At 46.9% G+C, this 16,691-nt stretch overlaps 1 protein-coding gene across 6 annotated transcripts in view; it reads right to left on the bottom strand.

Moving 5' to 3' along the window:
• Positions 1 to 16,691, bottom strand: part of phldb2b (pleckstrin homology-like domain, family B, member 2b) — an 86,497-nt gene that overhangs the window by 21,141 nt on the left and 48,665 nt on the right. For 4 of the 6 annotated variants that reach the window (XM_079490140.1, XM_079490137.1, XM_079490139.1 and 1 more), the window contains 5 exons: positions 14,557 to 14,676; positions 11,168 to 11,352; positions 9,323 to 10,543; positions 3,201 to 3,620; positions 847 to 990 (listed from right to left, as the gene is read on the bottom strand). In XM_079490140.1, the coding sequence (XP_079346266.1) occupies positions 847 to 990; positions 3,201 to 3,620; positions 9,323 to 10,543; positions 11,168 to 11,352; positions 14,557 to 14,676 (2,090 nt within the window). The remainder of the gene's footprint in view (positions 1 to 846; positions 991 to 3,200; positions 3,621 to 9,322; positions 10,544 to 11,167; positions 11,353 to 14,556; positions 14,677 to 16,691) is intronic. The other 2 variants (XM_079490141.1, XM_079490138.1) reach the window with 1 other exon arrangement.

The following is a 16,691-nucleotide window of genomic DNA, read 5'->3' as shown; positions in this document are numbered from 1 at the left end:
ATAAATATCAGATTGGGAAAAATCGGTATCGGCATATACTCAATATCAAATGATCAGAATCGGATAGGGAGCAAAATAACGTGATCCCTAAAATCAACAAAATCTGATTAACTCATTCCGTACTTTCCTCGAGATCTCTTGTGGAAAGTTATTATGGTCATCTGAGCCATCCACGAGAAGCACGAGATTTGATTAAAAATGATTTAATTTATGCTCAGAATGGCATAAAATGCCATGTTTATAGCCTATTAAAACTTGAATCCGATGCTGATCATCTGGGGGCCATCGTCCATCCCTTCCCTTTTTTTTGTGCTTAAGCCAAATTCCAATACGCAAAATCTCGGCCACTCGCTCACTCACACTCGGTCACTCAAGCATGGTGGTGTTACGGTGAAATTGGTGACCTGTCGACATGCAACCTTTTTTTCTACTTTCTTCTTTAAATACGAGGCCAAAATACCGCTAGTTTGAACTCTGCTAATAAACAAACCGCAATGATTTATGTTCGGACACCGACGTTATGTGATGTCTACATGATTGTCACATATTTCAGCAGGTCACCAATTTCCCCGTAACACCACGAGAGAGTAAACTAAAGAGTAAAAAAAAATGGCTTTAGACTACAGAAACAACACTACATCACTTTTGCGTGCACTGGCCCCACCCTTTGGCCTGGAGGCCCGGGCAGTATTGTGTTAAGCATTTATATGCAACGTGTTGGGAGATTGTAGATAGATGCTATTTTCATTTCAGTTTATTTCTAATAATTCATAATTATTCGAGGCAAAAGTTACATGATGTTCTCCTAAGCGTTACAAACTGGTTTGACGTAGAGCCGTTCGTTACCTCTCGGACAGATTCGTCCATCTGGTTGTCCAGCTCTTTGATCTTCTGTTCCAGTTCCTCCATGTTGTTGATCACCTGCAGCCTCTCCTCCTCCACGCGCCTCACGTCCTGCGCACGCCGGCGAGCAGCCTCGTCCACTACCTGCTGGACGACGGAGGAGGAGAACTTTGTCAAAACCCGATGACAGATGTGTCGTCACATAATCCTCTTGGCGGCACACCGTTTGGGAAGCCCTGGTGTGTACATGGTTTCATGCTGTCAGCAGTACAGTACCACTGCACCACAGCTGCATTGAATATTCCAACCTTTGTGAACATCCGGTTTGCAACTATTGCCCCTGGAAACAGGCTCAGGTTGTTTTTTCAGTTTGCTTTGAGCCTCTACCGCTTCCAACAAACAGCTGACTGGATGTTTACAGGGGTTTTCAAGTCTCCTTAGCAACTACGGACTGTTTGACACCCTCTATAGCAGTGGGTCCTTTTTTGGACCAGTGTGCCCCCCCCCCTATTCAATATCCAGTTCTCTTACCGCCGGCCTATTGAAAATAGTGCTTTTATGAGGGGCCAAAGTTGGGAATTTGGTAGACTGAAATGGACCAGTCATATATCAGAACCCAAGCTACACATTGTTGCTTTCGGACTGAAACTTTGTATGTCCAAAAACGTTCCTTTTTTATTATCATTAGAAGAGAAAAATAAATTGTGAAGAAATCTACAAACTCACAACGCTTTGCGTTGCGACACTTTGCCAGCTTTCACATCTATTTTCACTACTTTTGTGTGACACTTTTCTTGCACATGATGTGCAATCGAATTTACTAAACTGGCTAAAAAATAAGAAGCACAAAGACCCCCAAAGAGCACCTCAACCTCCAACTTTGTAACACAGCATCCAATCAATGCTAACAAGGTTATTTAATGAAGTGTAAAGTTGTGCTGAAGCACAGAATGATTTGCAATACCCAAACATTCTGACATTCCAACCGACCGAGGGCAGCTGTTCACATGAGCCAAAAGCAAAATCTCCTGCGGTCCAAAATGCACATACGCCAGCTGCCAAGGGTCACTTTCAGCCCCCTTCTAATCTAATAAGTGGACTGTAAATATCTGTGTGTGTGCACCTGTACTTGGACAAAACATGTGTGTACAAGTCCTGCAAGGAGTGATCTCTCACTCTCATCTCTCCCAGAGAGAAAACTAAGAGTATGATCCTTCACACATTAAGCCTGATTACACCCTACACCAGGTGTCGGTGTCTTCCAATGATTTTCAGGCCAAGGACCCCTTAGCTGAGAGAGAGACGAAGCAGGGACCCCCCCACTACATATACCGGTAGTCTAACATTTTGTTGCAGATTTAACTTTTATCTGCAAATGTTCCCCACAGAATAGGGATGCTGAGGTTCAAGTGGTTCATGTAAGAAAGATAGGAACGTACTAGTAACTCTGGAGGACTCACTTGGGGTACCGGACCCCCTGTTGAAGACGCGTGCCCTATAAACTTAGTTAACTGGAGTCCCCCCAGGGTCTCAAGGCAATAAAGTTTCATCATGCTTTAAGTACCATGTGACATGTAAAACTAGGGGTTTTTCATGATTCTGAATCCATTCCAAGCACTCCTAAAAACGTCCACAGCCAAGTGGCTATGGCTGTTTTTAGCCCAAGGAATGTTTTTCGTGCAAAACTAATGCTTGAAGTGGATTAAGAATCATGAAAACCCTCTAGTTTGACATGGCACATGCTACATAAAGTATAATGAAATATATAGGATGATATATGATATATCCCCTATAAAAGAAATTGCTCACTGCTGACAGCCGGTCAGCAAGTGGATTCATGAATGTATGTACAGTATATAGACGATATGTTATGCCAATAAAAAAAGACTACAGTATATACCAAATTTCCCACTTTAAACAAAAGAAGCCTGTTGGCTGCCGGACTATGAGACAAATTTAAGTACATTCATTCCATTTGGTTATTAACGTTATTGAATACACCTTCTAGATATGTCATGACATTGTGAATCTAAGTTCTCGTCCCTCATTCATTCTTGGAATGTTAAAATGAACTAAATGTAGTAGAGATTACAAGAGAAGCTGTATGTGCATGAACAGGATATCGGAGTGCAATAGGATAGCACTCCAATATCCAGTCAGTGAGAACCCTACTTCATTGGTTCTCAAACTTAAAACATGTCTCAAGGTCTCCCCTTAACTCTGACAGTATACAAATGGAACCAAATGGACCCTAATGGGCCCATTTGTATACCGTCAAGAGTCACAGACTTGTAAGGGTCAATTTAGACCCTGCTAAAGAAACCCTGAGTGTGAACCACTACCCCTGCTTCTCTAACCTCATTGGTCCTCTGCATGCGCTGGGTGGGCGAGGGGGCGGAGCTCCGTAGACTGACCACCGGCGACTCTGCTCTGCTGTTGTCGCCACGATGGCGTTGACCGCTGCTGCGCCGCCGCCGCTGCGTCTGCACCGGCTCGTCGTCGTAGAAACCGTTCTCCGAGCCGGAGAGGTGGCCGTTGACGGAGGTGCCGTTGAACGTGTTGGCCACGGAGGACGTGTCGGAGAAGACGGACTCCGCCGCATCGTCGCCATCGGCGTCTTCGTCGTCACTGTTGAGCTGCAGCTTCTCCAGCTCGCGGTTGATCTTCTGGAGGTCGGCCACGGCCGAGCCGGGGTTGGAGTCCGCGTCGCATCCGTCCCTGTCTGCCCGGCCCAGCTCCGAGCACAGAGACAAGATGGTCTCCAGACGCTGCCGCTCCTACACACACAAACATACGCGCACGCATGCATACAGTAGAGCCTATGATTAGATACTTTCCAGTTGCAGCTGGACACATTTTGACACATACAAGATGGAAACAAATGTACTGTACACACACGCATACACTCACACACAAACACAAACACAAGGGAAGTGCGCACAAAATACAAGGGAAATACTGTGTCGTGACTCGTGAGTATATTCACTCTGAACGCAAATACACAATTTCATTCGGAATGAAGTCCTTTTTGAATCACAGTGAATAAGGTCATCATAAAGTATGAATGAGGTATCAAGCTATCAACTATAACAATAAATGAATAGTTTGATGCGATATATTTCGTGAAACTATATCGACTGCCGTGTATGGGTGGGCCGAGAACGCTTCTGAGATTTTCAAGTGGACCCCCCATTCAGAAAAGGGTAGAGAACCACGGGATTGCATGACTGAAACGAGGGCTATTTCAATTATGGACTGTCCTTTATTTAGAATGATTACGTAAAACAATATATAATATATATATGCTCAAGTTAAGGAAACATTAGAATCACAACTGAGCCTAAAGGTATTCTCGCAAATCGTCCATTAGTCAGGTTACCTGTGGAAGCATAGCGGCCACAATCAATTCCTCAGCTTAGTCCTCGTTTAGTCTGAGACTCTGTTAACAGCCTTCATGAATAGTCCATCTATATTCTGAATACAATCAAGTTCCTTTTAACCTGTAAATCTATCCTATATGTTCTTCTGCGGAAAACCTCAATAGTTGTCAGTCCCTTCCATGATTCTGCCTCCCCCAGTCAGACTATAGAGAGGGTACGGGCTACGGAGGCTGCTACTGCACAAGTCCGACTATAGAGAGGGTATGGGGCGGGCTACGGAGGCTGCTACTGCACATGCCAAAATACCCCCAGTACATTAAGTTGGGCTGTGAACCCTCCTGGGGATAGGATGAAAAGCACTGCGTGTGTAAATAATATCCGACAGAGAAGGAGGGTGGGGCTGGGTGGGGGGGGGGGTGCACAACGATGGGAGGAGGGGTGTGGTTAGGGCGGAAAGATGGAATTAGGGAAAGGGAGACAGCGAAAAGGAAGAAGAAAGAGGGGGTTTGAGAGAGTGTGCTACTGATTGAAAATGTGCATGAAAGAAAACCATGTTTCTAACAAACACACTACCGATGTGTGTGTTGTCCAAAAAACAATGATACTCTAATTTTACACATGTGCAACCCCCCCCCCCCCCCTCATCTCTCTCTCTCTCTCTCTCTCTCACACGCATGCACACCTTCCATATATATAAGAGAAGCATAAAAAAGAAGACCCCTTTGAAGTCAGTTTTGACACCTTGTTCTATTCTAATAGGCACAAGCCTCTGTGGAGCCCTTATAGTAATCAGCTGTTAAGTAGCGAGGGGTGGTGGGGAGAGAGGGAGAGAGAGAGAGAGAGAGAGAGAGAGATATAGAGTGAGGGGTAAGAGAGAGAAACAGAGAGAGGGATGAGAGAGAGAGGGAGAGAGGGGAGGGGGGTGAGAGAATATACATTTTCTGGCTTTAACAACAAAAAGAACAGGGCATGATAAACGGAAAGATGATGGGAAAAAACAGATGGCGAGGACGAAGAGATAGAATGAGACTGGGGTAACGTGAGCTGGTGCTTTTGGGCCCCTGCGGTACACAGTGGACTAATATAGGAGCAAGGAGATTAAAGCATTCATCCTCTCACACTCTCTTCCTTCCTTCCCTTCTCTCTATACTCTCTCCTAAAAGCAATGCTTCTCAACTTGTGGAGATGTATTTTTTTGGGGTGATTAGCTTCAATGTGCAACATTACACAAACCAACATATACAGTACACGTGTATACAGGCACATTTTCTAAAGTGACAATTTGATGAACTTTAAGACCTTTAATACCAAATTGGCCGAATTGTCAAATATTACACAGAAAGAGGCAAATACTGTGAAAATAGCCAATCTACTCACAGTGCGAGGCGTTGTGAGCTTGTATTTCAGCTATTTTCACAGTATTTATCTGTGGAACCGAGCTAAACTAAATGTAAAGCCTACAGTTCCAAGTGCTTGTCAGGGTCGGGGGTCACCAGTACAAATATGATTATTTTGGAGGGGGGGGGTCGTGGTCTGAGAAGGTTGAGAACAAACATCCTAAAGCACTAAAGAGCATCAGAAGTCTCTTCCAAGAGACGGAGGCAAGGGGGAGGAAAGATGGAAGGTAGAACTTCTACTATCTCTGTCTCTGCAATGATCTCCTCTTCTCACTCTCCATCCCACCTTTATCTTCTCTCCCCTTCACTTTCTCAACCATTTTGACTAGCCCAGGCCGCATTCCATTTCAGAAACATTGATGTACCCTTGTTCACAAGGATAGATATGGAACAATTATTGCTTGTAGGCTGCAACAGTTAATCCAACTACCGGGATTCAATTTAACAATTGTAAAATAATATAACATGAATTTGTATTAATTTTTGGGGGACATTTTGGAGAGAAAAAAATGATATACAAGCACAACATGCTGCACACTGTGAGCGATGACTTTCAGACACAACTGTATATGTGTCGAATCGCTCTACAAATGACCAACGATTTCACAGAGCTACTGCAATGTAATGTACCACGCCTACCACTAGAGGTCAGGTTAAGACAACACAATGCGGTCAAGTCTCAGGTCTGAATTTTAGTTCAGTGTTGTGAATGTGGCTCAGTCTCACATAGAGATCAGTACATATTGATGTGAATGTGTCTCAGTCTCATAGAGATCAGTACATATTGATGTGAATGTGTCTCAGTCTCACAGAGATCAGTACATATTGATGTGACTGTGTCTCAGTCTCACACAGAGATCAGTACATATTGATGTGACTGTGTCTCAGTCTCACACAGAGATCAGTACATATTGATGTGAATGTGTCTCAGTCTCACAGAGATCAGTACATATTGATGTGACTGTGTCTCAGTCTCACACAGAGATCAGTACATATTGATGTGAATGTGTCTCAGTCTCACAGAGATCAGTACATATTGATGTGAATGTGTCTCAGTCTCACAGAGATCAGTACATATTGATGTGAATGTGTCTCAGTCTCACAGAGATCAGTACATATTGATGTGACTGTGTCTCAGTCTCACACAGAGATCAGTACATATTGATGTGAATGTGTCTCAGTCTCACATAGAGATCAGTACATATTGATGTGACTGTGTCTCAGTCTCACACAGAGATCAGTACATATTGATGTGAATGTGTCTCAGTCTCACAGAGATCAGTACATATTGATGTGACTGTGTCTCAGTCTCACACAGAGATCAGTACATATTGATGTGACTGTGTCTCAGTCTCACACAGAGATCAGTACATATTGATGTGACTGTGTCTCAGTCTCACACAGAGATCAGTACATATTGTTGCTATAAAACAGCTTACATCCGAGCATTATTCTTTGTTTTAGGTAGTTAATGCTTCAGGATAGTGGAGAGACACTACTGTGAGAACAGAGAGGGAGGGACATGCAACGGAGGTCTCCAGATGGAATCAGAGAGCGCGCGCACACGCGCACACACACACACACACACACACACACACACACACACACACACACACACACACACACACACACACACACACACACACACACACACACACACACACACACACACACACACACACACACACACACACACACACACACACACACACACACACACACACACACACACACACACACACACACACACACACACACACACACACACACACACACACACACACACACACACACACCAGAGAGAGAGGATGGTTGAGTTAGTAGGACTGGGAGGCACAGTTAGTTACTACGACAACTGGGACTGCAAGATTAGATTGACTGCCGGGACTGCTCTCCTCCTAGAAGCAGGACCGGATGGCAACCGTAAGGTTCCCAGTTCGAACCCGGGCTCCCACAGAGTTAGTGTCGAAGTGTCCTTTAGCAAGACTCTGAATAGCCCCATATGTGCCCTCTCCCTACGCTCATTCTGTAGCTCCGAGATGAGGTCACACACAGGGCCCCTCCCACCCCGTTCAGAAACGGCACATGTTTCCACAATTCCACGATTCTTACCCTTTTCTAAACGCCACTTCACGCGTGAAGTTTACACTAGGGTTTACAGTAATTCAACGTCAACAACACCAAAGAAAATCCAACTTTAAACGGTTACGAGCGTTACAGCGGTTGGTTTAGTCAGCCGCTTCCATGTTTATCAAGGGATTCGTGTGTGTGCGCGTGCATGTCGAGTGAACTGAAGTCAGTTGGACATTTTCGACCAGGGGAGGCGCCAGGGAGGCGCTAAAGCTTTTCAACTTCCTTGAAAAACATGCTAAACAACCGCTAGACGCTCGTGTAACCGTTTAAAGTTGGATTTTCTTTGGCGTTGTTGACGTTGAATTAGTGTAAACCCTAGTGTAAACTTCACGCGTGAAGTGGTGTTTAGAAAAGGGTAAGAATCGTGGAATTGCGGAAACATGCGCCGTTTCTGAACGGGGTGGGAGGGGCCCTGTGTGTGACCTCATCTCGGAGCTACAGAATGAGTGTAGGGAGAGGGCACATATGGGGCTAGACCCGATGTGCAGGTTGGTGCCTTGCATGGTTTCCTCCGGCATCGGTGTGTGAATGTGTGTGTGAATGCGTGTGTGAATGGGTGAATGTAATGCACTCTCTCTGTAAAAGCACCCTTGGATAAAGGCGCTATATAAATGCACCATTTATTTCCTTTTTTTCCCATTATTTTAAAATAGTGAAACAAGGTCTACAAGCAGATGTACAAGCTCACAACGCACCGCGACACATTGTGAGCTTGCTAGATCTGCAATTTTCACCATTCATTTTTTGTATGATGAAGTAGGGTCTCTCTCTCCCACATCTGCAGAAGGACAGAGTGTGAGAGCAAAGCATGGGTATGTGTTGTGCATGTGTACTGTATGCTGAAGCATGTGGTGTTTATCCACCTGCTCCGCTACGGTTCCCGTCTCTAATCTACGCGGTTCTCTAGAGCCACATCTGACTGATGGCTTCTGTGGCCGTGCAGTGGTCTCAACCACGCTGGGCGGACCTCCAGATGCCACACACACACACACACACACACACACACACACACACACACACACACACACACACACACACACACACACACACACACACACACACACACACACACACACACACACACACACACACACACACACACACACACACACACACACACACACACACACACACACACACACACACAGAAACGTAAGGATAAGAATAACTCTGTTAGTATGGGCTAGCTGCCAAAGGCATCTACCCAGTGGTGAACCTTCAGATTTTTGTGTGGCGCAGTGTGTGTGTGTGTGTGTTAGACTCTCCCTCAGAAGATGAGTGGGAGGACAAGGAGGAGGTTAGCTTGAACGAAGGCATTCCTGAACTCTGTTAGTGCAGCCGTGTGCCAGGCTGTACGCCTTGAACTGCTGCTGCAGAGGTCAATCCCAAACGGACCCATTCTAGGAGACCTTAACCATTTAGATTAAAGATCACACCCGTGTGAAGTGAGGGGCGCTCTTATCATCGTACATCATCATGACATAAAATAGACACTATGCTTATTTGCTCAGACAGTAGACACTATGACGTAGAATTCTCCATTCATTGTCAATGGGAATTTAAACTTACCAGTCTCTCCACCTCTTGCTCTCGGAGCCTCTCGTCTCTCTGTCGGTGGTGATAGTCGGTGAGCTCCTCCTTGCCGCTCAGGGAGCTGATGCTCCCTCTCCTCTCCCTGAATCCCCCGGGCGGGGCCACCCCCGCCTTCCCGAAGGACTGCCTCCGCTCCCCCAGCCCCATCCCCGGGCCAGGCTCCAGCCCGGCCTTCCCAAACGATGACCTCCGCTCTCCGTGTCCGGTTCCGCCGAACTCCGGGCCGGAGGAGCGCTCCCTCTCCCCCGCAGCAGAGAGATCCGTCCCTGAGGAGAGCCCGCGGCTGGGCGGCCTCTCGGCGGCCTCCGAGGAGCTGAGGGAGCCCACGGAGCTGGTGGAGGTGAGGCTGAGTTTCTTGGCCACGCGGGGGGAAGTGGAGCCCCCCGTCTTGGCCGGGATGGTGACGTCGGGCGGGGTGGAGGTGGAGGGGACAGGGGCCGAGGTGGGGGTGGAGGAGAGGGTCTTGGGGCAAGAGAGGGAGATGGACACCACGCCTTCGCCCTGCGTCATGCTGTGCCCTGCGTTGCCGGAGTGGTAGTTGAGGTTAGCGCTCTGGCTGCTGTTGTTGTTGTTGTAGTGGTCCCTGCTGAGCTTGTACGCTCCGGCGGTGTCGGAGCGGCGGGGGGGCAGCGTCATCATCAAGGCCCCGTTGTAGTCCCGGGCCGCGGAGGGGGAGGGGCAGAGGCGGGGCAGCGAGCGGCTGTGGCTGCCCGTGGGCATCATTCCGCTCAGAGAACCCGCCGAGTATTTCCTGGTGCGCCCGCCGGAGGAGGACGAGCTCGCGTCCTGGTTGCCGTAGCTGCGACGCCCCAGGCGGGGGCTGGAAGGCACGCTGGCCGCGCCCCCCGACGACGGGGAGCGAGGCGACGAGCAGGACACCGGCGGAGGGGACATGAGCATGCTGTCGCCGCCGACCGAGTTCGACGAGCCGCCGCCGTTCCACATGGACAGCAGAGGGGAGGAGCTCTGGTTGTGCATGCGGCGACTGTCGCCGAGGCCGAGCATGAAACCGTCCTGCGGTTGGTTGCGGCCTGCGGAGGTGCGGGACGACATGGACGACTCAGAGCGTCGGGACGGAGAGGGCGGGGCCGAGGATTTCAAGGACAAGGGCGGCCGCTCGGAGCCGTAGAAACGCCTGGCCTGCTCCTGATAGGCTGACGACAAGGACGACGTTGTGACAGGCGTGGTGGGAGGAGACTGAGGGAATGAGAAATAGAAAGTTACCAACCAAAGTATATAAATATTCCATCACGCTATTTACTGAATATTTAAATGATCACGAAGGGATGGCAGTAAAAGAACTTGAATTTAAATGTGGCACCGCTTAATAAATAAATAAATGGGTAAACCCTGACAAGACTAGCTTGACCCTGTATTAGAATGCAGGCTAATGATTAAATCTCTTCTAGTCCTTGTAATGTAAACCAGGTTAATGGATACACCCAGGTTATCCCTGCAATGAGTAAACTCTGCAACGCAAATCATCCCTTCCAGAAACCTGTGGTACAAATCAAAAATCTTTGGTTAATTCACCCGAAACATATATTTTGTAACCGTGATCATCGACTCTTTAGTTATCGGCCGTGAATAAAGCTTTTTTTTTAAATTAAAAACTGAATCTGGGAAAAGATTTACACTGGTACACTATGTGTGCAAAATAAGCATAAATGTGCAAAATATAAGTAACGGAGGACCACGTCGTTACACCGAGGCTACGCTGCAGTAGGAAGGGTCAGCCTGCTCAGCTGTGTCACGCTGAAGTAGGACGGGTCAGCCTGCTCACCTGTGTCATGCTGAAGTAGAGAGGGTCAGCCTGCTCACCTGTGTCATGCTGAAGTAGGACGGGTTAGCGTCGCCATTGGCTCTCAGGCTGTTCTCCAGGGCGATCTTCTTGCGCTGCAGGGTGTCCATCAGGTCACGGAGCTCTGACGCCGAACGCATGCCCCTGGCACTGTTGGTCCCGCCCACCACCGAATGGCTGTAGTCACTGCTGAACTTCAGGTAGTCTGCAGAGAGGGAGAGAGACAGAGAGAGACAGAGAGGGAGAGAGACAGAGAGGGAGAGAGACAGAGAGGGAGAGAGAGGGAGAGAGACAGAGAGAGACAGAGAGAGACAGAGAGAGACAGAGAGGGGAGAATAAAAATAAAAGGAGGATTCGTGTAGACAAGGAGAGAAAGGAATCTTGTAAACAGATAGAGGTGTTCCATGTTTTACTACGTGGCGATATAGTAGAGAAAATATCAGAGAAAATCAACCGGTAATTTCTGTGGTTGAAGAAAATATTTTTAGAGTTAGGGTTACAATTACGAAAAGGTTCAGGTTAGCGCTGGGTGGAGATGAAGGCAGTAAGAGAGAGAGGACAGACAGAATAAAACCACAATAATAAACAATGAAAACAAACACATTGATGAGTATTTACGTCCATTCTGTGTTTTAGTTTGTGGGAAACCTTTAAACGTCTGAGAGACGAGTGATGGAACGGTAGGAGGCTAGGAGCAATACATGGAAGAAGTAAGAGAGAGAGAGAGAGAGAGAGAGAGAGAGAGATAGAGAGAGAGAGAGGAGCAGAGAGAGAGAGAGAGAGAGAGAGAGGAGCAGAGAGAGAGAGAGAGAGAGCAGCAGAGAGAGAGAGAGAGAGAGAGAGAGAGAGAGGAGCAGAGATGGAAATGTGGGTCTTGTTTTGAGTTGTACCTGAAGACCAGGTTAGTCATAGACCAGGGCCTTGGCAGAGAAAACCCAACCAAAACAATCCTTAACTGGATGCCAAGTGCACAGGACAGCAGCCAACACGCGCGCACACGCACACACACAGGCACACACACACACACGGTAACTGTACGGTCCAAAACAAACACACATGCGGTAGTTTTGAGTCCACTTCCCCAGTGTGGAATTTTGAGAAATGGAAAAAAGAAACCACAGAATTATTTTGGAATTCCCACAAGAGGCCCCCCGGCCCCACCCCCCCACCCCGGCCCCACCCAAAAACCATGGGTCTAAATCCGGTGAAACAGCGAGGGGTCTACAATTGTGGTTTTCCACTCCTCTAATAACGAGTGACTCCCCCCCCAACCCCCCACTTCCTGGAAGCACTTTGTTGAAATTGTATGTGTTGTTTTGGTTCGATTAGCTCGTTAACCATCCAGGCAGGTAGCGCCGGGGTCCTGGGAGCTAGCGGCACCGTGCTGATTTCAGTAGCATGCAACTAAATAGATTTATGGGCTCAGGCCTCACCCTGTTGTGTAGAGTTTCAAGGAGTCCGCCCTGAATACCTTCTCCATTATCACAGGCGTAAAAACACATGGCTAGGTGAGGGCAATATTTGGGCGACGTACTATACAACTTTTTCACTTGTGGATTTATGTGGAAAAGAAAAGAACCATTATGACGTTAAGACGCCCAGACCACCCAGTGTTTAAGTACTACACACACACACACACACACAAAGCTGTAGAACCAACACGCACGGCTGTGCCTTGGACAGATGTACTATGCGTCTGTTCCAGGTACACATACCAAGGCTGTGCATACGTGTACAACAGAACAGAACAACCAACGCAGGAGTATGAGAGCACATGTGTTCGTGTGTTCGTGTGTGTGTGTGTGTGTGTGTGTGTGTGTGTATGTATGTATGTATGTATGTATGTATGTATGCGTGTATGTATGTATGTGTGTATGCATATGAATTGTCCGGACAGCTGTAACAGAAGCTGCTGTAGTTGCACGTCTGTGTGCGTGTGCGCGCGCGCGCGAGAGAGAGAGAGAGAGAGAGAGAGAGAGGAGCAGAGAGAGAGAGAGAGAGAGAGAGAGAGGAGCAGAGAGAGAGATAGAGAGAGAGAGAGAGAGAGAGAGAGAGAGAGAGAGAGAGAGAGAGAGAGAGAGAGCTAAATCTGAATGTGTGAGGTAGGATGCCAAACCTTAAATGGACAAACAAAATGGGGCAGAACGCATTTTGATCACAAGATCAAAAGACACGTGTACGCACACATGCACACGCGCGCACACAGACACACACACACACACACACACACACAGTGTGTTTACCTCCATAAATGGCCAGATTTATGCTTCGGAGCTGGCCCGTATCAAGACTATTCTCTCTCTCTTACCGTTCAGCTATTCTCACTGTATGGTATCAATCCTCTGTGTGTACTGCATGGGAATTAAGGCCAGGAGAAACCCTCGCTAAAACTGTCAGAGAGAGAGAGTAGTGCATTCCTGCTGTCTATGAGCTTAAGAACGAAGGAGCCTACTGATATATGGCGCGTGTGTGTGTGTGTGTGTGTGTGTGTGTGTAAACTCAAAGTGCATGGAATGTATTAGCATGCGCTGGTCCTCCATCGTTATGGTGATGCAGCTGGATTCTGCCATCTCCGTGGTGATTGATAGGGTTGTGTCAACTAGGTGAGCGAGCGTGTGCGTGTGTGCGTGCGCGCAAGTGCACACGTTTGAAGTAGGCCAACTGTAAACTCCATGCTTTAAGATGAACCCTCACCTGCATTTGGTTTATCTTAGACACACACACAAACACACACACACACACACACACACACACACACACTCCGTGCGCATCTATCTGTACCATCTACCATGGCTGGACTCAGACATTCGCCTCAGACAGCACATCTGAAACGCAACCCAAAACTTCAGCCGTGTCCATTTTTCCATGACGTCTTGTGGAGTGGCGAGCAGGGCCGGCAGAGTGCTGGTTTTCCGGTGTGTGTAGTTTGGAGTGTTGGCTACTGAAAGAAAACTACAGCGATGAACGCACGGCACTTCTGTCCTATTGGTTGGTATTTGAACCCAACGCGTCACGACTTCACATGCCTACAACACGCCGCAACGGTAGAATGGAAGTGAGCAGGGGAAGCCGACTCCCACAACAACACTTCGCATCCGCGACTCGACCTGACCGTCTCTCCGACAGTCTCGCTGACGGAGCATGAAGTAGGCTTAGGAGGGGCCGAGAGAAGGAGGAAGACGGGGAGGAGGATGGAGGGATGAAGAGTGAAGTAGAGAGAGAGAGAGAGAGGAGGCGACGCATGATGAGAGGACAGAGCCGAGTAGGAAGAAAGGAGGGGAGGATCAAAGCAAAGAGCCCCCAGGATCAAGTACGGGTCAAAGGTCAGTCAGAGAGATAATCATAGGCTAGGCGTGTGTGGATGTGTGTGCGCGTGCGTGTGTGTGTGTGCGTGCGCGTAGTCGCGTACCTGTGCTGTAGGCTAGCGGGGACACGGGACTCTTCTGTGGCAACATGCTCTTCATTCTGCTGGCCTCCTCTGGGTGGTTGAAGCGGAAGAAATAGGATTTACCCAGACACAGGGAGTAACCTGGAAAACACACAAACACACACAGTCAAATCAAGTACGACGGAAGCTTTAACCACATGAATTAAATTAGCAATCTCCGAGCTCAGCGTTCTTTCTACAGGCTTGTGAGCTTGTAGAACGGATATTTCCGCTGCACGACACCATTGTGCGAGTATAAAATAGGGCTTACTGGGTATATAAGGGAACAAAGTGAACACCCGCTGCCAGCCGCCAATGATTACCTCTTTGGATGGTAAATTAGAGACTAACCAGTCACTATGGCTGTGGAAATAAAAGTTGAGAGCACACAGCGTTCTGAATTTTAAGATTTTTGTACAATAAATAGCTTTGGTGGTTTGGTTGTATGTTTGTGATTCCGTCTAAACTGATACATTTGTTAAAAGTGGTGTGGGCCGTCTCTTACACGTATTTATCATTTTTGGTCTGTGAAAAAATCTGCCTGGCTAGTATTTAAAATCTACCAGCAATTTTGGCTGGTATGGCAAAAAGTTCAGTTTGTTCCCTTGCAGTCTACATACTGTATGTGACCACATGTAACTTAAGCATGTGTAAATGGATACCATGTACAACAATGCTTTTGTGCAGTGATTTATTCATTGAAACACATGAATCAAACACATTCAGGCTTGTGGGTGGGTACTAAAATCAGATGTGGGGCAAACAGCAGCACTTGCAAATAACACAAATCTGTTTAGCCATGCTCGATGTGCCAAGTGGGTGGGGCAAACTGCATCAAGGTGAGACAGTCACGAGTCACATGACGTGTGCAACACAAGAAGAGACACAAATTAAAGCTTGATCTAAGGCCCTTTCAGATGGGCAGCGCGTGACGCAGACGTTGTCGCCTGGTACTCTAAACATAGTAACATATTCACATAATCGTCACATAGTCACATAGGTTAGGACGGACATTGCTGTTCCTTGGAGTGGTTGCACCACTCAAAAAGCTCAACACAAATTACTGGTCATCCAATGTTAGAGCAATTTCGGCCTGGTTAAACAACACAGCTGAACCTCCCCGTTGGCTACAATGGGAGCAGGAGAAATGTTGCCCATACTGTTTAGGTTCAATAATATTATCCCCCGTGACTTTAGATAAATCCATTTACAATGGATGCCTTGTTATTCACAGTATGATAGGAATCTGGAAAAAAATATTTTAGGAACAACTCACTATCTTTTCTGCTCCCTATAGCTGATAACCCCTCAATTCTTATATATAGCTGAAACTTTTGACTCATTTGCTCAACTGCAGGAAAAATATAGACTCCCTAGGAGTAACTTTTTTAGGTTTCTACAGGTTAGGAACTACATCCGTAACTTTTCTCCCACTTTTGAGAGAGCTACACCTTCATCCCTAGATAAGTTCCTTCTTAATAATATAGTACCAGACGTGAGGGTGTCACATATTTATGAATCATTTCAAGTGGCAAACCTACCTACTACATCAGCTATTAAGTTGGCATGGGAAAATGAGCTGGGGACTTCAATTTCAGACGAGCTCTGGGAAGACAGCCTTGAAGAAATTAATGCGTGCTCTATCAACTCCAGACATTGCCTTATCCAGTTTCGAGTCATACATAGACTCCATTATTCCAAATTAAAATTACATAACATATTCTTCTTCACAGCTTCGCCTTTTGCCCTCGGATACAAAGATATTGGATTAAGATATTTGAGACACTCTCTGATATTTTGAGTATTCATATTGACCCTGATCCTGTACTAATTATTCTGGGTTTGTCAGACTCCATCATGCCTATGTTGACGAGAGCACAGAAACAACTCTTCTCATATGGTCTGATTACAGCAAAAAAACGAATTTTGACGCACTGGAAAAAGGAGGAGGCTCCTGCATTTAAGCATTGGCTAAATGAAATGACTAGTACGCTTCATCTTGAGAGAATAAGTTATTTCCTGAGAAACAGGGAGAGACAATTTGATAAGGTTTGGCTGCCCCTTGTCCATTACTTGAGTAGAAACAATTAATAGACAGGATACCACTGATATGATTG

The sequence above is a fragment of the Electrona antarctica genome, assembly GCF_951216825.1.
Source record: "Electrona antarctica genome assembly, chromosome: 20".
Lineage (NCBI taxonomy): Eukaryota > Metazoa > Chordata > Actinopteri > Myctophiformes > Myctophidae > Electrona > Electrona antarctica.
The sequence above is the reverse complement of the archived record's forward strand: the minus strand, read 5'-3'. Positions and strand labels throughout refer to the sequence as shown.